This window comes from Brassica oleracea, chromosome C3 (assembly GCF_000695525.1).
Source record: "Brassica oleracea var. oleracea cultivar TO1000 chromosome C3, BOL, whole genome shotgun sequence".
In the NCBI taxonomy this organism is placed as follows: domain Eukaryota; kingdom Viridiplantae; phylum Streptophyta; class Magnoliopsida; order Brassicales; family Brassicaceae; genus Brassica; species Brassica oleracea.
Window position 1 is genome coordinate 35383673 of NC_027750.1, and position 20570 is coordinate 35404242.

At 39.2% G+C, this 20570-nt stretch overlaps 3 protein-coding genes across 4 annotated transcripts; 1 reads left to right on the top strand and 2 right to left on the bottom strand.

The window, feature by feature from the left end:
- Nucleotides 1-3474: 3474 nt before the first annotated feature.
- LOC106330483 lies at nucleotides 3475-6676 on the bottom strand. The gene is made up of 4 exons (XM_013768939.1): nucleotides 6353-6676; nucleotides 5290-6193; nucleotides 5003-5239; nucleotides 3475-4625 (listed from the first exon to the last, which is right to left on the bottom strand). Exons 1-4 carry the CDS (start codon nucleotides 6674-6676, stop codon nucleotides 3475-3477), a joined length of 2616 nt encoding a protein of 871 aa, XP_013624393.1.
- Nucleotides 6677-10149: 3473 nt separating this feature from the next.
- On the top strand, nucleotides 10150-16663 carry LOC106334907 (kinesin-like protein KCA2). Its single transcript, XM_013773292.1, has 22 exons — nucleotides 10150-10438; nucleotides 10699-10822; nucleotides 10985-11071; nucleotides 11191-11361; nucleotides 11464-11570; nucleotides 11785-11916; nucleotides 12039-12217; nucleotides 12311-12472; nucleotides 12545-12636; nucleotides 12741-12892; nucleotides 13039-13212; nucleotides 13294-13440; nucleotides 13539-13709; nucleotides 13826-13894; nucleotides 13980-14035; nucleotides 14118-14313; nucleotides 14509-14700; nucleotides 14788-14979; nucleotides 15051-15401; nucleotides 15481-15579; nucleotides 15655-15795; nucleotides 15874-16663. The coding sequence occupies exons 1-22, from the start codon at nucleotides 10292-10294 to the stop codon at nucleotides 16486-16488; spliced, it is 3756 nt and encodes a 1251-aa protein (XP_013628746.1). The 5' UTR covers nucleotides 10150-10291; the 3' UTR covers nucleotides 16489-16663.
- An 81-nt stretch (nucleotides 16664-16744) lies between these two features.
- Nucleotides 16745-20409, bottom strand: LOC106334908 (ubiquitin carboxyl-terminal hydrolase 17). 2 transcript variants are annotated; one of them, XM_013773293.1, is made up of 12 exons: nucleotides 19836-20409; nucleotides 19637-19746; nucleotides 18942-19561; nucleotides 18771-18856; nucleotides 18551-18636; nucleotides 18303-18471; nucleotides 18107-18221; nucleotides 17856-18013; nucleotides 17679-17763; nucleotides 17383-17595; nucleotides 17245-17306; nucleotides 16745-17169 (listed from the first exon to the last, which is right to left on the bottom strand). In XM_013773293.1, the coding sequence occupies exons 1-12, from the start codon at nucleotides 20114-20116 to the stop codon at nucleotides 16863-16865; spliced, it is 2292 nt and encodes a 763-aa protein (XP_013628747.1). In that variant the 5' UTR covers nucleotides 20117-20409; the 3' UTR covers nucleotides 16745-16862. The 2 variants fall into 2 exon arrangements, with proteins under 2 accessions (XP_013628747.1, XP_013628748.1); XM_013773294.1 differs by having other exon boundaries at nucleotides 18303-18465; nucleotides 19836-20116.
- Between the last annotated feature and the right edge of the window lie 161 nt (nucleotides 20410-20570).

Consider the following 20570-nt stretch of genomic DNA (forward strand, 5'->3'; position numbering starts at 1 on the left):
TCTCTCCAACGGGTCCCCCCGTCTTTCTTGCTTGGATACACTGTATTACTCACACTTTTTTGGTTTTTTGCGCCGATTTTCACTAATTAATTAAGACTCCTGAATGACAACGTTGCATAATTACAGAAAAGAATCACACTAAAACACGTATTTCTCTAAATTAATTCACATTCTAGTTTTCATACATGTATATGGAAAACTATATTAATACGAGGTTAGTTATCTCAGAAGTCAAGTATAGTAGTCAAAAATATCAAGTGATTACCTCTAATGTTATATTTGTTTCCATGATTCTCTTTTTTTTAATCTATTTTCTAAATAATAGTTAAACTGAAATTGACTTTCTATTATTTTACAATAATAAAATTATAAGTAATCTCCAATTCGGATAACTAAAGGTACAAAATCAACATATGGTAAAATATAAGTAAATTTTCGAATACTACGTGTAAACTTGTTTGCTATAAAAAACATATTCCCTCAGGTGTTTAAGATTTTTGCACAAATATTAAGAAGATATAAAATTTTATGTAATTGACTTTGGTTACATAAAATAACGTTAAATAAAATTAATTCAACCAAGAAAAAAAAATGCAATATTTTATAGTTGGTTAAAAATTTCAAATGACATTAAATTTCACCTAAAATTGTGAGAATATCATTTATTTTGAAACAAAATCAAAATCTTTAAACATTAGTTAAACTGATACGGATGAAGTATGTTATTATAATTAGTGTTTTTTGTATATGCACGATCGAAAAGATTATGATTAATTTCTTTTTGTTTATGCTAAAATCTATACAATACATACTTCTTTTTTTTGGTGTAAATGTTAAGACATGCTTTAAATAATTAATCGTTTCTTCTTCCATTACAATTGTTTTCATAATCAACCATTGAGCAACCTTTACGATTTATTAGCATATAAATAATAATACTAAATGACAATATAGCGTTCGATAAATTAGCATAGAATGACATCTTATGTTTAGGATTACCAAGCCTTTGGGACTACTGTAATTAATTAAAGCCTAATAAAATCACATCACCGTCACTAGAACTGACACATAGACGTAGTACCGCATACATAAACTAGTGGTCGTGGATCAATTTAGTTGCACTATCTACAGCTAATAAAAAAGAGAAGAAAGCTAGCATTTGCCTGTTTCATTCTCGTGGGAATAAATATAAATCAAACAAAAATTCCAAAAAAAAAAACTGCGAAAAACCTTGGGAGCAAAGAGTGCATTATCGATATTATTATTTTATTAGATTTTTGCACCGTTGGACAGATAAAGACAGGTTTTTTATTTTTCCAAAAACACAGCTTATATATAGGCATGCTGGAACGATATTTAGGCTTTTGAGAATTTGCAAAATAAAAATAAAAAAATTAATTATGTGAATATGTGTATAGAGGCACCACCGACACTTTGTTGTGTTTCTTCACATTACTACAGCTTGACTTCAGATTTTCATGTCCATCACAAAGATCCACTCTTCTCGCTTTGTGTCCTTTCTTTTAATTTCTCTTTATCTTCTTTTCACCCAACTTTTTTTACTTCAAAATTCCCGTTAATAAATGTGATTCTATCTGCCGGGACAGAATAGCCTAGTGGTAAAACACTAGAGTGAACTGGATCCCAAGGCACACGGGTTCGACTCCTCCGGGATTCCAGAGAGCGCCCAGAGAACAAAAAAAAAAAAGTGATTCTATCTACATTCCCGTTAATGTAGAGAGAAACGCGTGTGAGGGAAGCCCCGCCGTCCGGCTGCGCGTCTGCGCGCGTGCTGGCGCGGGTGGCTCCTCCCTTGTCGATCCAGTCTAGGTCTCCCTCTGTGAGCGTCGATCTGCTGTCCTTTCCGATATATTTTCGGATCTGTGCGAGGGTTTTTGCCGTCGGAAGAACTCGGCTTACGGCGGTTTTCAAACGGCGGTAACTTACCCTTCTCTGGATTCGTGGTGAGGAAGAAGGACGTGGCTAGTCGCGACAGTTTTAGTATGAAGTTAGGGTTTATTCCGGGAGGCGGAGGCTCTGATAGCTCCGTCGTCGCCGTTTAAGTTTCCGGGGGGTGGAGGCTTCTTCAACTCTGCGTCGCCGGCAAAGTCCCCAGGAGGTGGAGGCTCTCTCAGCTCTGCGTCGCCGGATCGTGCTCCGAGGGGTGAAGGCGTCCTTTACCTTGCCTCGTCGTTTCTGGTTCTTCTTCTGCTTAATCTTTAGATTAGTTTTAGGGCTTTTGTGTTTTTTTGTTTTTCTCTGGTGTTGGCGGTGGAGATCCTAGGCTGTTCTCTCGCTGGAGGTAGAGAGAGGTGTCTGTATCAAGATGGTGAAGGTTTGTGAGCCGATTATGTTACTCTGGTGTGTGCTCGAACGGTGGCGGTGACGATCTCGCTCCGGCGATTGATCTCTCCGGTAAAGATTATACAAGAGTAAAAGACGGCGGTGATGAACAGTGAGTGGAGGTCATGGGCTCCGGTTTGTCACGGTGAGGCATGTTCCTGTAGTGGCTGGTGAGACGCGTCCGTGCTCCGATGTAGGTTTTCCCGGTGGTGGCGACGTTCGCGGTGTCGCTCCTCGTGGTAGGGTGAATCGCTTGTCTGCGATGTTGGGTTGGATGTTTAACAGGCTTGGGCCTAAGCGGTTTGGATATTTGCAATTCTGGGCTGTGTGTTTTGAGCCTTTTCTAAGTTTGCAAGGTCTTTGGGCTTTGGCCTTGTTTTAATAAAATTCAATTGGAGTAAAAAAAAAAAAGTAATTGTTATGTAATTTATTTGTTTTTATGCTTCAAACAGATTAAAAATGCTTTGAATGAGTTTTAAAAAGTGGTAAAAAAAAAAAAATCTACATTCCCGTTAATAAATTGCCGTTACAGAGTTTCATGGACTACTTGCTATCAAAACCTATTGGTTGGATTCTTCAACGTCGTTTTCGACTTTTTTGCGTTCCTTCGAAATGCGGACTTTAGGATTACAAGTGAAGCTTTTCTACGGGTTTTTTCTCTCTTTAGCCACATCTATCTCTCGTTATGTTTTAGTTATTTTCGTTTATCAGTTTATCGTCGAAGATCTCTCCAGTTGTATTCGACTTAGTCCATTGGGCCTTTAATCTTAATATAAGTATTTGTTGTTCAAAAAAAGAAAAGTGATTCGATCTATGTTTGGCTAAACAACTCCAAGTCTGCAAGTAACTTGAGAAAGACAATATGCTTATTTATGTTTGGCAAGAATTTAAACAAATTCGTAAAATATTCTGGTAGGTAAATTAAACTATAGAATTATTAAAAAATCTTGATTATAGGATCAGAAAATAACCTGTTAAATTTATTTATTTATTTATTTATTTTTATTTTTTTTGGTAATCATGTTAAATTTCATACCATTTTCAAGAGTTTTACATGTTGTTTAGCAACTTATTAAGCGAGAAAATATAAACGTAAACAACCCAAAGCAAGAAGCGTAATACGAGAAGAGCTCACAGTGGTCTGGTACAAGCGAAGAAGAACTGGAGGAAAGAAGGCTGGATGCGAGGAGATGGCTGGATGGAGAGCAGTTGGTCTCTTATTTTCCTGTCCACAGCAGAATGAACAGTGTTAGTGGTGGAGGAGGTGGAAGTGAATATCCTCAAATTTCTTTCCTTCCATATTAGGTATATGGAGGACTGAAACACGAGCTTGATTATGCACCGAGCTTGCGGTGAAAAGTTGTTCCTAGCCATGTTGATCCACGCAGCCGCTGAATGCAAGTCCAGAGGCGGGTTCGGCCAGACCTTTGCTGCAAAGTAAGCCCATATAGTCTCTGAAAATCCACACTCAAAGAAGAGGTGATGATGTGTCTCCACCGCAACTTGACACAGAACACATGTATCAGGGACGTTTAAGCCCCATCGCCGGAGTCTGTCTCGCGTCGGGAGGCGTCGTAGTAACGCTAACCATGAGATGAAAAAGTTTATGGGGATGTGCTCCTTAAACCAGATTGTTTTGTACCAAGGTCGTATTGGAGAGGAAGTCCTAACACGCTCCCAAGTTACCTTTGATGAGAAAACAGAACCAAAGTTCCCATCTACTTGGACCCAGAGATATTGGTCGCGATCCAGAGATGCAGTCGGAGTTGGGATCATTGTCAATAATGCCTGCAGTGATACGCTCTGTTCTGATCTTGCTGAAGGCAAATTCCAGACTCCATTTGCTGTTGCATCAGCCACAGAGGCTGACAGTCTGATTCTTAATTGTCTCGGCCCAGAAGCTCCGAAAAACTCAATCAAGGGGCCTAACGAATTCCATGAGTCGAACCAAAACATTGCTGACTTTCCATTTCCAATCTGACATCTCAGGAAGTCAACAAGTTGGTCCTTCATCTGCACCATACTCTGAACCGCCTTTGAGAGTCGGGGATTATCTTCCATCATCCAAAAAGGTTTCCTGTGAAACACATGTACCTTAAGCCAGTCCACCCACAAAGGGTCAGGGTTTGTAAAATAGTTCCATACATGCTTAAGTCTAAAAACCATTTCGAACTCCTCCAATAGTCTTATGCATAGACCACCCTCTTTTTTAGGCTTGCATATATCTTTCCAAGCCACTCTAGCTCCCCTTGCCGTTGCAGCTTTATTATTCCAAAGAAAAGCTGAACATAGAGAATCAATATTCGTATAGAAGAATTTCGGCAGAGTAAATACAGCACTCCAAAAGTTCACTTTTTCATATATCACAAATGTGATGAGTCAGACCTTCCCAGCAAATGACAAATACTTTACTGTCCATGAGTGGAGCTTTGTTGTAATCTGTTCAATAAAAGGCTGGAGAGTAGCTGCTGTGATACGACCCGACTTGAGAGGTAATCCCAAGTAACGTGTGGGAAACTTTCCTAATTTAATACCAAACAGACCACTGAGAACCGCCTTCTGAATCTCTTGAAAACCTAAAAAAAAAACAGCTCTGATTTTGCTGGATTCATATCCAATCTACTGTAAACTTTAAACTCCTTTATAACCTCCAGAATACCCGATAAAGAATGTCTTGAGCCATCGCTGAAAACCAAGAGATCATCAGCGAATAACATATGAGATATTAGAGGTTCTGCGCACTTTGGATGGACTTTGATAGCTCCCTGACCCACTGCTTTCTCCAGGAGTTTAGATAACACCTCCATCGCCATGATAAAGAGGTACAGTGATATTGAATCACCTTTCCTTAGCCCTTTCTTACTAGAGAAGAACCCAGCTAGCTCTCCATTGACTGCTATTGAGAATCGAGGAGATGACATGCATTCGTAGATCCAGGTTCGGAACAGTGGAGGAAAACTTGCGCTTCAAGAACCTTGCTTAAGAAATCCCAAGAGACTGTATCGATGGCCTTTCTGATATCGACTTTGAGCATAGAACTCCTAGGACATGCCGCTTTTTCATAATCCATGATTAAATCCGAAGCAAGCAGAACGTTCTCTCCAAGACTGCGCCCTTTAAGAAATGCTGCCTGATTTTTGCTTATACATTCTTTCAGTATAGGCTTTATTCGGTTCGCGATGATCTTGGAAATAAGCTTATAAACCATATTACAGCAGCTTATTGGGCGATAGTCTCCAAGTGCACTGGCTTCAAGGTTCTTGGGGATAAGAACAATGGCTGTACAGTTTAGATCCTTGAGTAGCCTGCCATTCCGAAAGAATTCCTTAATCGGTTCACAAACATCTTTCCCAACAATACTCCAAGAAGCTCGCATAAATTCCACATTATATCCATCAGGCCCTGAACACTTATCTTTAGGCAGAGAGAATAATGTTCTGGTTATTTCATCATCCAGTACTGGCGTTTCCAAAGCTTGTATCTGAGTATTCGAACATCTGAAGGGGAGCAAGTCTTGTAGCTCGGGAGTGGTGCAAGGTGATACCGCCATGTCTGAAGATCCAAGAATCCCAGAGAAATAATCCGCCGCATGAGCTTTTATAGCGTCAATACCATTCACCAAGCTTCCATCACTGGCTGTTAAGAAGTGAATATGATTCTGAGTAGCACGCTGATCAACAGTCTTGTGGTAAAAAGTTGTGTTCCTGTCTCCTAAATCATACCATTTAACTCGGGATCTCTGGTGATAAAATTTTTCCTCAGCCTTGGCCAAGGTCTGCCATTTTGCTCTAGCTTCATGCTCCTGGACAACTGTCTGAATGTTTGGATTTGTTAATAACTGTCGTTGGAGCTGAGAGACAATCTCACCATGTTCTTTAACTCACTGCGTTATCCCACTGTAGTGTCTCTTATTTATCCTCCTAAGTTCTTTCTTGAGAAGTTTCATAGATCTAACCAACTTGAATTGAGAAGTACCCACGATAGAATCAGGTTGTCATGCTGACCTAACAGTTTCCTCGAATTGCGGGTGATCCAAGATGTGATTATAGAACTTAAAAGGTTTTGGAACTCTTCTTCGCGCAGAGGGAAGGTGAAAGAGGCAGGGGGCGTGATCAGACTGGTGTGGTTCCAAGAACTCGGCGTAACCTTCAGGGAATTTTGTAGCCCAACTTTGATTGATCAATGCATGATCTATCTTCTTGGAAATATGAGTTAACTCTTGGTTGTTCCACCAAGTGAAAGAAAGCCCTTTTCCTTGAGCTTCAAAGAGATCAGCCTCCTGCATTGCTAGATTCATGTCATCAACTCCAGAGGTATCAACTTCAATATGCATCGAGTTTGAGTGTTGTGAGGTTCTAATTATCTGATTGAAATCACCAAGAACTGCCCAAGGGTGATTTGCAACCGGAGTGGTGGAGCTTAAAGTTTCCAATTCATGCCATAATTCCCGTCTTGACTCTACTTCATTGCAGCCATATACAAAAGTAACGGTAACAGTAAGACTTTCCAAGGGGAGAAAGAAGCCACAAGTCACCGCTTGAGCAGAAGACTTATATACTGTAGTAATAACATTAGGGCTCCACACTACTACTATCCTCGCTGTGTGATGGTGATCCCAATTTGCAAAAAATCTCCAACCTCGTGGGATAACACTAACTATCCTTCTTCCATTTGAAGGTTGTATACGCGTTTCTAAATACGCTCCAAAAACAAGCCCTTTAACCACTCTTTAACCATACAGTGACGTCCTTCACTGTTTAGTCCTCTTACATTCCACACAAAAAACATATTAAAATGTTGGATTAGTGACGTGTGACCTTACGGCCACTCTTCCTGTTATACACAAGGAAGAAAGGAGAAGAATTTAGTTCAGCCTGCTCAGCCGCAGAATGCTCAGTGATCTGATCAGTGTGAGTGACCGTAACGGACGACGCACAACAAGCCCTTTCCAAGGCGATCACCTGAGTATTGCTCATGGAGCTCGGTCTGCTTTCCATCTGATGAGATTGCTGAGGTGGGGAAAGGACTGTTTGATCGCCTACTTCATCCTTAGGAGTTGTTGTATGCAAAGGATTTTCCAGACTAACTGGCATCTCTTGCGTATCACACTTCTCCTGGACACCAACAAGTGCAGTTTCAGTATGATCCTTCTCAGAAACCGCTCCTGCAACCTCTTGGGGGTGCTGATCCTTCTCAGAAACCGCTCATGCATCCTGGTCCTTATCGGTCTCGAAAATAACTTCATCCTTCTCCAGTGCAGGAGCTTTTCTATTTTTCGATGATGCTCTTCCAATCCTGGATCTTCTTGGTGCTCCTGATTCTCTACTCCTCGATCTCCGAGTATGTCGTGGCTGCCTGTTGCGGTCTGGTATGGTTAGTGAGCATCCCATAAACTCATGACCAAACCTGCCGCATCCACCACATTTAACTGGCAGCCGTGGGTAGGAGACAGATATATCTACTTCCTTCCCATTTCAAAACCCAGTAACAATCCTCTTCGGAAGCTCAGTGAGAAGATTTACATGAACCCACAGTTTTGCAACCTCAAAATTTTCTTTCCTTTCTGTTTCAGTGGCTAACGATACAGGTTTACCAACAGCAGTAGCTAGACGACTTAAACTCTTCTTATTGAAGAGCAGGTAAGACACTCCTCTAAGCTCCACTGGAACCACTGCTGAGGTTAACTGCGATTCCTCCGGCGAGAACTCCGACGACCATGGGGTAACAAACATTGGAAAACCCGCTATGATCCAGACACTTCTTGCTAGAGCTAAAGCTCGAGTACGAGGGTTTGTGACTCGGAGCAAGAAAGTTAAAGGGCCAAGGCGGAGCAAGAAAGTTAAATTAAAGTTAAGGATTTCAAGATTTGTAAAAATAATTAGGCAACAACGTGAGAGCATTATTTGGTTTTACCCATAACTAATACTCCATAGTTTGCGATGAACGTGATTTTCAAAGGACCAGTTTTTGATGAAACATATTGTACTATTTTGTTAACGTGAGAATATGATTCTTCTTCTTTTACAGAATTCTTTCATACTTTTCTCCAAATAATATAGATGTAGGTTGATGATATGTTATCAAAGAAAGCAAAAGTTAAGTCTTATGTTAAAGGTTTTAAAAGCGGAGGAAAAAAGAACACAATATGAGTTGAATGATATCAAAGGTTTCGTGCGTTTTAAAATATGTATAAAGTTTTGCGGTAACTTACTTTCGTGTAAAATTTTCCATTGAACGAATTGTTAACACCGCAATCGCAACTTATCAAAAGGTAACAACCATATAAAATGCTTTGAAATCCATCAAAGCATTTAAAAGTTAATATCTCTTATGTTTATCCAGTTTAATATTCCAAATCAGTTGATGAGATGGAGAAACACTTTACAACGTATAGAAAAATACCATCAAAATACTAGTTACCAATAACATCATCTACTTTTTGCAATTATATGAGCAATGACACAAGTGTGATTGTTGACCAATGGAATGAGAAAAAACATTCAATTCTTTATGATTCCCATAAAAATACACTGTCATAAGAAATTAATTTTCATTTCTATTTTTTATCATTCATTTTTTTGTTAGAGAATAACAAATTAAAATTATTCCTCATTATTTTTGAAAAGAAAAAAATCATTTCTACTCATTTTTTTAATTTTAATCCTCTTCGTTTTTTAAAAAATTTGTTTCTAACGTTGTTCAAATGGTCACCAGTCACACACCCACGCTTTAGGCTATTTCAAAAGGTTTATAATTTTCCATTAGTCTAATCATCTGGGCCTGAGCTAGCTAAAACCCCAAATAAGCAATCGCCCTATATTTTGAGTATATTGTTAAAGGTCCAAAAATGATTTAGAATTTGGGCCTTATAGTTAAAACGAAACGACATTTTAAGTACATTACTGATTCTGAGCTTTCAGAAACTATTCTATCCCCTCGCAAACTCTATTTCCCCCGGTGGTAGTTCGTCTTTAATAAAGTAGACCCACCAAAATTATGTAATCAATTTTTCTCTGTGAAAATACTAATTATTTACCTTCAGTGACACGCTATCTGGCCGGACCAAAAAATGATAAAAGAATTAAATAACAATAAAGAGCATATGCGTGCGTTATTATTATCATATAGTAATCAATTAAAATTCGATTGTTATTGCACCTTGTAATGATTATCATCTTATGCACCCATATCCTTTATGGTAATAATGTAATGCAATTGCAGATACTCATTGCACCGTAAATTTGAAGTGTTCATTGTGTTTAGTTTTATAGCCTCTGTATTAGTATAATCAGGATACTCGTAAAAAAAAAAATAACGAAAAATAAGGAAAATATTAATCTAACTGGCTACTGACTCTGTCTGATAGTATTTTTAATTGATCAGAAAAATGAGGGAAATAAGAAAAAAATAAAGAAGGAAAATGGAACACGAGAAGGCGTCGTAAACGCAAATATTTTTGTGTCCCAGAAGACGCCTTGGTGTGTCTGTCAACGGTAGTTTCTATCTTTAGTGGTAAAGAGTTTATAACCGTGAGTACCACCACCTGGATTTGAAACTCGGTCACTGAGGAATTAACATTTCGGCATCACCAGGGACAGAGGAACGACACGTGGCAACACGTGACTAATCTGGATAACTTTGGTGGGACAAGAATACCTCTGTATAATTCAAAAAAAAAAAAAAAAAAAATTCAAAATTCAAAAAAAAAAAAAAAAAATAAAAATAACCAAAACGACGTAGCATAGTCTTAATAGGAAAAAAGAAGAAGAAAAGCCTCCGCCTTTGATTTTTTTTATATATCTCAAAGAGACAAAGAGGCAAACCGGAAAGAAGAAAAGAGTTTTGGTAATAAATTCAAAAACTTTTGAATGCTCTTGGCAACGAATCTGAGGTTGATTGCCCAAATCTGGAATAGAAATTAGGGTTTTTTTTTCTGAGGATTTGGGAAATGGGGGAGAACAACAATAGGTGGAACTGGGAGGTGACTGGGTTCGAACCGAACAAGTCTTCTTCGAGTGAGGACAATCGGACTCGGCTTCGAGGTTATTCGATCCCGCTTGCATCTAAGGTTCACAGTTTGAAGGAGAAAGTTCAGGTCTGAAGCATTTTCTTAAAGATATCGCCTTTTAAGAGATTATATTGTTCTTTTAGGTTTGAATGTGGATATGTGATTTGTTACTGACTGTGAGATTATAACATTTGTGCGAGCTATCGTTAGACTAGAAGATTTTAGGCGAAATGCTATTGCGGCTGTGTTATTATTAGGTGATGCTTTGATGGATATTGAGTGTTGAGGAGTGCTTGTTTTCATTGAAGCTTTCTTGTTTAAGAAAAGAGTGGGTTTTGGTTGAACAGCTTGCAAAGGGCGATTATGTGGGATTGAGACAGGAAGCTATTGATCTTCAAGAGTATTCTAATGCCAAGCTTGAGAGGGTTACTCGTTACTTAGGTGTTCTCGCTGATAAAACTCGTAGATTGGGTCAGTTATCACTCCCCTCCTTCTGTAGTTTTTTGAGGCAAAATAAGATGAGAAAATGTTGACAAGATAATAATCTCTTGGCCACTTTGGAATTTCATGTATGTATCTATATCTATTCTGGGAATGTGTTTTGTTTCACTTATCTGCGTAGCCTAATCACAGATCAACATGCCCTTGAGACTGAGGCTAGGATATCTCCACTTATCAATGAGAAGAAAAGACTCTTCAACGACTTACTCACCACCAAAGGTGCGCACATCTTCCATTACCCACTTGATCACTCTTTCTCTATCTATGGTTTTATTTGACATTTTTACCTACAAGAGTTTGGTTTGTTCAATATTGACCTTAATGTGTATACCTTCCAGGGAACGTGAAGGTATTTTGTCGAGCAAGGCCTTTGTTTGAAGACGAGGGACCCTCTATTATTGAGTTTCCTGATAACTGCACCGTACGTGTAAACACTGGTGATGATACTCTATCCAACCCCAAGAAGGAATTTGAATTTGACAGAGTTTATGGACCTCATGTTGGACAAGGTGAGATACCTCATGCTTCACTGTTAATGCAATCTTAACTCATGCTTAAGAAACTGTACTTATTCCTTAGAATTCGGAACTTATTCTGCAAACTTTCTTCAGCTTCACTGTTCAGTGATGTCCAACCGTTTATGCAATCCGCTCTGGATGGATCTAATGTCTCTGTATTTGCCTATGGACAAACTAACGCCGGGAAGACGTACACCATGGTTGTCCCTCCTTCCCCCTTTACTCTCTGAAATTTTGAAAACAAGTATAGTTCTTGTTTGGTATCTTTGTGATCTGAACTTTTAACTGGGGGTTAAAAATAAAACATGTTAAATGATAGGGTTTGAATACAATGGCAAGTTCATGGGCACTCATATATATATCACGCAATTGCTCTCTGTTAATTTGATTGATATGTTGTTGGCCTTTTCTCAGGAAGGATCTAATCAGGAACGTGGTTTATATGCTCGTTGTTTTGAGGAACTTATTGACTTGGCCAACTCTGATTCAACTTCCACATCTCAGTTCAGTTTCTCTGTTTCCGTTTTTGAGCTCTATAACGAACAGGTGCTTCCTCTTTTTTGTTTTGTTTCATGTCTTAATATTTTTGGCTTTCGTTTATTAGTGAAACATGATAATGTAATGGGAACTGAAGACCATTTCTAATTCAGAAACTTTCGTTGTTTTAGATCAGAGATTTACTCCCGGGTTGTCAGAGCAACTTACCAAAGATCAATATGGGTTTACGAGAATCTGTCATAGAGCTCTCACAGGAGAAAGTTGATAATCCATCGGAGTTCTTGAGAATCCTGAAATCTGCACTTCAGAGTAGAGGGAATGATAAGTCAAAGTCTAATGTGACCCATCTGTATGTCTTACTTCATGCTGAACCCTTATATTATCTCTGCTAAGATTCTCAATATGATAATGTTTTCTTTTTGGACATCTACTCTCTTGGTAGGATTGTCTCAGTACACATTTGTTACAACAACACAATTACGGGAGAAAGTGTAAATAGCAAGCTCTCTTTAGTTGACCTGGCTGGGAGTGAAGGATTAACTGTGGAAGATGACAATGGAGATCACGTAACTGATCTTCTCCATGTTACAAATTCGATTTCCGCGTAAGTTTAAGCTTGAATCCATAATTAATTTTTGTTTTCCTTTACTTACTATGTATATCTCGAATGCTGTAGGCTGGGAGATGTTTTATCCTCTCTGACGTCAAAGAAAGATACAGTTCCTTACGAGAACTCATTTCTTACAAGAATACTTTCTGACTCACTAGGTAAATGCTTCTGCTTTCCATTACATGTGCATCTATTTTTTCTTTGTGTTGAGGATCTCTCCCCAGTGATTCAACTTCTGTTTACATATTCATGTAATGTGCAGGGGGGAGCTCCAAAACATTGATGATCGTCAACATTTGTCCAAGTGCTCGGAACTTGTCTGAGATAATGTCATGCCTCAACTATGCCGCTAGAGCTCGGAATACGGTACCAAGCCTTGGGAATCGAGACACAATTAAGAAATGGAGAGACTTGGTAAGTGGAACTGGAGAATGACATCCTCCTCTCTTTCCTTCTTCTCTTGTCTCTTGACATTGATACTTTGTAGCTTAACCTGCTGTTCTTGTATATTCTCACGTAGTTCGAAAATATGTAGAGTAAAAAATCCTGTTTTCCTGCAGGCAAATGATGCCAGGAAGGAGGTATTGGAGAAAGAAAGGGAAACTCAGCGTCTTAAACAAGAGGTTACAGGTTTAAAACAAGCACTTAAAGAAGCAAATGACCAATGTGTACTGCTCTACAATGAAGTACAGAGGGCGTGGAGAGTTTCATTCACTCTGCAATCAGATTTAAAGGTTCTTCAGTGCTGACTGTGATATTGTCTGGTTATCTAATTTTTCGTTCTGCTAATGATTTACCTTTTTTCGTTCGTGCAGTCAGAGACTACTATGGTTGCAGACAAGCATAACGTAGAAAAGGAGCAGAATTCTCAATTAAGAAATCAAATAACTCAACTTTCACAGTTAGAACAGGAGCAAAAGCTTCAGGTGCAACAACAAGATTCCACCATTCAAAATCTCCAGGTTGGTCCTACATTAGTATCTACTTTCTGAACCTTGGCACATTAAGTAACCTTCTGAAAAGATAGCCATAACGTTATCTTCTTTATAAATTGATGCAGTCTAAAGTTAAAGACTTAGAATCACAACTGAGTGAAGCCCTTAAGTCTGACACAACAAGATCGGCAGATCCCTTAGAATCTCATCCCAGAACAGCTGGGAGCACAGTTGACTCCTCTGCTGTTACCAAGAAACTTGAGGAAGAGCTGAAAAAACGTGATGCACTGATTGAGGTTATACTTTGACTTCCTGTTGGACACATTTATAGACTCTTCCATTTTCCGAGTGACCGAAATTATATTTGGACTTGGAACATTTTGTCTAAAGAGAGTACAATTGCTTTCTGCAGAGGTTGCATGAAGAAAACGAAAAATTGTTTGACAGATTAACAGAAAAGTCAAATGCTGGCTCGACTCAGGTGATTCTTTTCTCTAGCCTACGCTGAGCGTACTTCGGTATCAGCTATCCATTTCTTAACCTTTCTCATCCATTGTTGTGTATAGGTCTCTAGCCCATCATCAAAAGCTTCACCAACAGTTCAGTCTGCAGATTTTGACAGGTAATTTTTTTATCACTTTTGAACATTTTTTGATAACTTGTTTATCATCCTTACCACCTGAGCTTTAATATTTTTTATTCAGGAAAAATAGTGTGGGCGCTTTACCATCTTCAGTAGATAAGAATGATGGCGCAATTACAGTAGTAAAATCCAGCTCTGAAATAGTAAAAACTACTCCAGCTGGAGAATACTTGACAGCTGCTCTGAATGATTTTGATCCGGAACAGTATGAAGGTCTTGCAGCCATTGCTGATGGCGCAAACAAGCTTCTGATGCTGGTACTCCCACTGGGTTAATAGTTTTCTTTGCTGAGTACCTTTATATATACATATATATATATATTCAGGAATGCATGTATGGCTGCCAGCCATTGGCTGGTACTGCCACTGAAGTAAAGTCTGTTTCTCATTAAACATGTATGGCTGTTTGGGATATGTCTTCAAATGTTTATTGGTGTTATTGTTGACTTGCAGGTCTTGGCAGCAGTCATAAAGGCTGGTGCTTCCAGAGAGCATGAGATCCTTGCTGAGATCAGAGATGCTGTGTTTTCATTCATCCGGAAGATGGAGCCAAGAAGAGTAATGGACACAATGCTTGTTTCTCGAGTCAGGATATTGTACATAAGGTCCTTGCTTGCGCGATCACCTGAGCTTCAATCGATCAAGGTGAGCATAAATAAATACTATTTAGAGTTATTTTTCTTTTGGCTTATGTCTCTCGTGTGCGTGTGACTAAGTCCCACTTTCTTATAGGTTTCTCCTGTTGAACGCTTTTTGGAGAAGCCTTACACTAGTCGAACTAGAAGCTCCAGCGGGAGTAGCAGCCCGGGTAGATCCCCAGTTCGATACTATGAAGAGCAGGTACATGGCTTTAAAGTAAATTTAAAGCCAGACAAGAAAAGCAAGTTGGTATCCGTAGTTTCAAGAATCCGTGGACATGACCAGGTAATAAATGAGCATCCGAGATACAAACATGTTACAGACAACCTTCTCTTGCTTATAAAATTTGATATTAGGATACTGGGAGGCAACAAGTGACTGGAGGAAAGCTGAGGGAGATACAAGATGACGCCAAAAGTTTTGCGATTGGAAACAAACCCTTGGCTGCATTGTTTGTTCACACTCCGGCTGGTGAACTGCAAAGGCAGATTAGGTCATGGCTTGCAGAAAGCTTTGAGTTTCTTTCTGTTACAGCAGACGATGCTTCTGGAGGAACCACAGGCCAATTAGAGCTTCTTTCCACAGCAATTATGGATGGCTGGATGGCTGGGGTAGGAGCTGCGGTGCCACCTCACACAGATGCATTGGGCCAGCTTTTATCCGATTATGCAAAACGTGTCTACACCTCTCAAATGCAGCATCTAAAGGTATGTAGGCTTATGTTGGTTCGCTTAAGATCTTGTTCGCCATGTTGAGATGTTTCTTATAAAGAGATGTTTTTCTTAGGATATTGCTGGTACTTTGGCGTCGGAAGAAGCAGAAGATGCTGGTCAAGTAGCAAAGCTTCGGTCAGCTCTTGAGTCTGTTGACCACAAAAGAAGAAAGGTAACCCTCATCCTCATCCTCATTATCTCTTAAATAGTTTTTCTTGTATATTAATTTACATGTTCTCTTTAACAGATTTTGCAACAAATGAGAAGTGATGCAGCTTTGTTTACATTGGAGGAAGGCAGTTCTCCAGTTCAAAATCCTTCTACAGCAGCCGAAGAGGCGAGATTAGCTTCTCTCATTTCTCTAGATGCCATACTCAAGCAAGTGAAGGTAGTTCATAACTCTATCATCACGAGTGTTTACTTGATCTTCGATGGTTTGATAAAAAAAACTGTTTGATTCATGTAGGAAATAACAAGACAAGCCTCTGTCCACGTTTTGAGTAAAAGCAAAAAGAAAGCATTACTTGAGTCTCTCGAAGAACTCACTGAACGAATGCCTTCTCTTCTTGACGTTGATCATCCATGTGCACAGAGAGAAATCGCTACGGCTCGCCAGTTGGTCGAGACAATCCCAGAACAAGAGGACAGTCTTCAAGAAGAAAAGAGACATTCATTAGATTCGATGTCCTCAACGGAAACCGATGTGTCTCAATGGAACGTTCTGCAGTTCAACACGGGAGGCTCTTCAGCTCCGTTCATCATAAAATGCGGCGCTAACTCCAACTCAGAGCTCGTGATCAAAGCGGATGCACGGATTCAAGAACCTAAAGGAGGAGAAATCGTGAGAGTTGTGCCAAGACCTTCCGTTCTAGAAAACATGAGCTTAGAGGAAATGAAACAAGTGTTTGGTCCGTTGCCTGAAGCTCTAAGTTCACTGGCTTTAGCAAGAACAGCTGATGGCACAAGGGCTAGATACTCCAGACTCTTCAGAACTCTAGCCATGAAGGTTCCCTCTCTTAGGGACCTCGTTGGAGAGCTTGAGAAAGGAGGTGTTTTAAAAGATACCACCAAATCGACATGAAACAACAACAAAAATGTTCTCTATTTTATGTAAGTATTCTTTGTTTTTTTTGTACTGTGAGGGTTAATATACTTTTTGATTTCTCTGTATTTGTGTGTACTCTCTAGTGTTTTGCGGCCATTAATGGTGTTATTGTGTTTAAGAACAGTTTCAGCTAAAAAGATGCTCTCACTAGAATCTTGCTAAAGCCAGTGAACTTTAACAAGTTACAGCTTCAGGCAATTGACCAAAAATTTATTTACTTTCCAGTAAGACTAATTTATATTAATAAACTATATATCACAATTTTAACTGGCTTAAAAGATGAACAAATAAAAAAATTACATTTTCTATTTTTGGTTACTGTTTCAAGTAAAAAAAAATGGACATCAAACTCAATAAAACGTTTGAGAAGATGGATCCTGGTTCCAAGCCTGTTCAACTCCACCAAACAAGTAATCTGATAAATTCTCAAAACCTGATGAGTCTTTTGTGCTGCATGAGCTTGTTGTCTCTGATGAGCTGAACATTGATGATAAACTCCCACTGGACAAATCTACTCTTGGCAACAGACTGCTACTACTGTCTTTCTCTTGCTTCTTCTTGCTGTTGTTGTCGTGTCTCGAAGGGATTGCAGACAAGTTTCTTCTTTCCTTTGATTTCCGACCACCACCGTTCTTGCTCACCGGTCTGGGAGAATCTCTGTCAAAGACAAAGCTTTCTCAGATATTACAAACACATCAAACTTTGGGATTTGATAATGTTCACACAACTTACCTTGCATAGAGAAGCATGTATGCTCCCTCTAGTAACACAGTCTGTAATGGAACCGGGAAAACCTGCAATAAGGAATGAAACATTAAGAATCAAGAAAAAAATATATAGTGGTATAATAACAATGTTAGTGAAACCTACATTGCTGTCATCAATCTTGAACCAATCTCCATGAAGGTTTTTGATGTAGCAAACATAATGACCTGAATATGAAGTGGCATCTAAATGAACCACCACTGCATAGAGACTATACATTGGATGATGATCCCCATGATTTGGGTTACTCATGTATGGGCTAATATCGAGAAGCTCAGGAAAATGAATGGGTTTACTCAGCTTCCCAAAGTTATCAGACTGCATGAATACAAACAAATCACTATCTCCTGAATAAACCCTACAAATATTAGACACTCAGAAGAGGATCAAGACTCTCTCACCTCAAAACGTTTCAACACCACAGTAAGAATATTGGGTCCTTCGAGTATCACTAACTTCTTTTTGGCTTTCTGGTAAGATTTGCATCTGTGGTAAGACAAAAAGCTTGGAGTTATTAGTTTTAAGTATATATATATATATATATCTTTTGGTTTCAAAAAGACATGTTCAAGTTATACCTGTCACACAAGTACCGGTTCTCTCCATCTAGGACTTCATAGGCTGTAAACTGAGCAAGTGCTTCTTCTAGGCTTCCTATGTCTCCACCAATCTCAACAGTTAGATCCATCATCAGCTCCGTTCTCTCAGATTTGTGCAGGCATTTCATGCATTTAATCTGTGTATTTATATTATAATTCACCAATAAAATCTCAATAACAGGGATTACTTTGTATTAAAAGCCAAGGATTCAGATGGTAATCATATAAACCTTGGAGTGAAGGTAACCACCAAACGTAAGGCCTACTAAAGTAGTTTCTTCTGCCAACGGATCAGCTGCATCAGCCTCTTTGAGAAAAACAGATTGCATTGTATCAACAGCACACCTGACATCCTTATGAAACAACAATGTTATTCACCTTACTGAATAAAGAAAAAACGGCAAAAGCTACTAAAAGCATAACCACCTTAAAAATTCATGAGCATCTTCTTGCTTTCCAGGGCCAAGATGCTTCCCAATCTTTTGTAATCTTGATAAGATTTTGATAGGTGAGAGAGGAGATTCTCCTCCCCTTGACTTCAAAATTAAGAACTCAAACTCACAGACAAAACACCAACTCTTCTTTCGACCTGTAACTACCAAGATTAAGATTCAAGACAAAGTAGCTTACACAATAGTAGTAGTTTTAAAGTGGTTTTGGTTGTGCAAACTTACATGCTTTAGAATGTATTCCTCTAATTAGGTAAGAAATAAGTGGCCGAGTGAAGGCCAAGCACTGGAGAACAACATTTGCATAACAACTACAAAAGTGTAATAATATAAGTGATAAGCACCAAGTGTATACTTGAATAGTTAGCAATATCAATATACCAAAATTATCAGTCCATACAATAGCAATTTTTTTAAAGCGTTAAAAAGATGGATGAATATGTACCTGTTGCCCAAGTTGACAAGGCCAAATGGGTGTAATTCTATTCTATCACGGTAAAGTTTGACAAACATCTCATAAGAGAAGCTCATCTGCACACACACACAAAAAAAAATTAGTAACATCAATATGGAAAAAATGGCAGCAGATAGATAGTCATTTTCTAGTAAACCTAACCTCATTGACAGAAGTGGAAGGTTGAGTTAGTTTAGACGACTTTGGGGGTCTAAAATGCTGGACAACTTTTTGCATCGATGTTTTGAAGACACTACTACTTGAAGAAGCTTGTGACACTTTAGGTTTACTAATAGCTTTTGAAGGTAAAGGAATAGTTGAAGAGGACAGCGCAGCAGCAGGAGCACTACTAGTTGGTTCACATGTCGTTTTCTCATGTCCAAGTGCATTCTTTTCTCCTTCATGTTCCACTGACAAAAGATGATTCGAAGCTGACACTCCAACCGTATCAACTTTCCTACGTGAACTTTGCGGCTTTGCATCAGTAAGTAGAGTAGCCTTGCCTTTGGAATGCTTCTCTGTGCGATTATGTGACTTCTTCGAGCTTATTGGCTTCGTCTCATAGAAATTATCTTTTTCGTTTAGAGAAGTAGTGAAGTCCACAGCTTGAGACTTGGGTTGTACCTTTTGAACACTAGGCCTACTTGTAGAGATGTCAGAGGCAAGATCAACAGACACGCCATCATTATTCACCCTCTCGTTGGTCTCTAGACCAGTTAGCCCATCTGCTGCTGATGATTCAAACTCAGTCCCACGAAATGGCATTTCAATATGTGATCCATCTGCATAGCGCTCCAAGTCATCAATAAACCACACACACAACAAATAGAAATAAGCTTGAGTCTTTTTTAAATTACCATCAGACTTAACAGACTTATCCTCTTCTCTGTCGTAATCATGAAGAGGAGGCGGTCGACACTCTTCCTTGTGACCTCGTCGCCAGTGAAGAATCTGACACTTGCTAGAACTACAAGATACTCAAAAAGAATGATCTTTCAAAGTGTGTAATAAACAGAACTAATAAAAAAAACTATATACTTTGAGAGGAGAACGAACCAGTAACGGACGGATTTGCATTGAGCGCAGCGAGTAGTGGTTGGGTAGTGACAAACAGCACAACTATAAACATCTGGAGGAACAGAAGAGGAGGAGCCGTAGTAGTCTACAGTGGCACGAGCCTCCTCCTTCTCCTTTTCTTCTGCTGCCAGATAAGACTCCTCGGTGGCTAAAGAGATAAGCCGAAGAACCTCCTCCCGCTTCACGGCGGCGGATCTCCATTGGCGGCGGATTAGGAGAAAAGCCAGCATCAGAAATCCAATTAAGAGAAAAGGAGACATCTTTCTTTCACGGCGAGGAAATAATCAATCTCTGATAGAGAGAAGAAGGCCTAAGAGGGTGGTGATCAGCATTGCGTGCAAAGAGATTTTGAAGAATGCAGAGGAGGCGGGTGTAGACGGCGACGGTGGTGGTGGTGGTGGGAGCAAGAGGGCAAATGGAATCTAAGACGGCGGAGAAGATGGTGGCGACGGAGTGTAAAGGATTTGGGCATCTGGAGAGATTAAAAAGCTAGAGAGAGAGAGAGAAGAAAAGATGAAATGAGAAATGGTCTGTTTGTATGTAGAGAGAGAGAGAGAGAGAGAGAAAGTGAAGAAGGAGGGAATCAACGTGCACTTGTTTTTTGTCGTTTTACGGTTTCTACTTTCTTTTCTTTTTTTTGTTTTGGTCCCTTTCCGACCAAACCGATGTCTGATTTAAAAAAAAGTTTTGACTTATCTATTTTATTTTAATTAA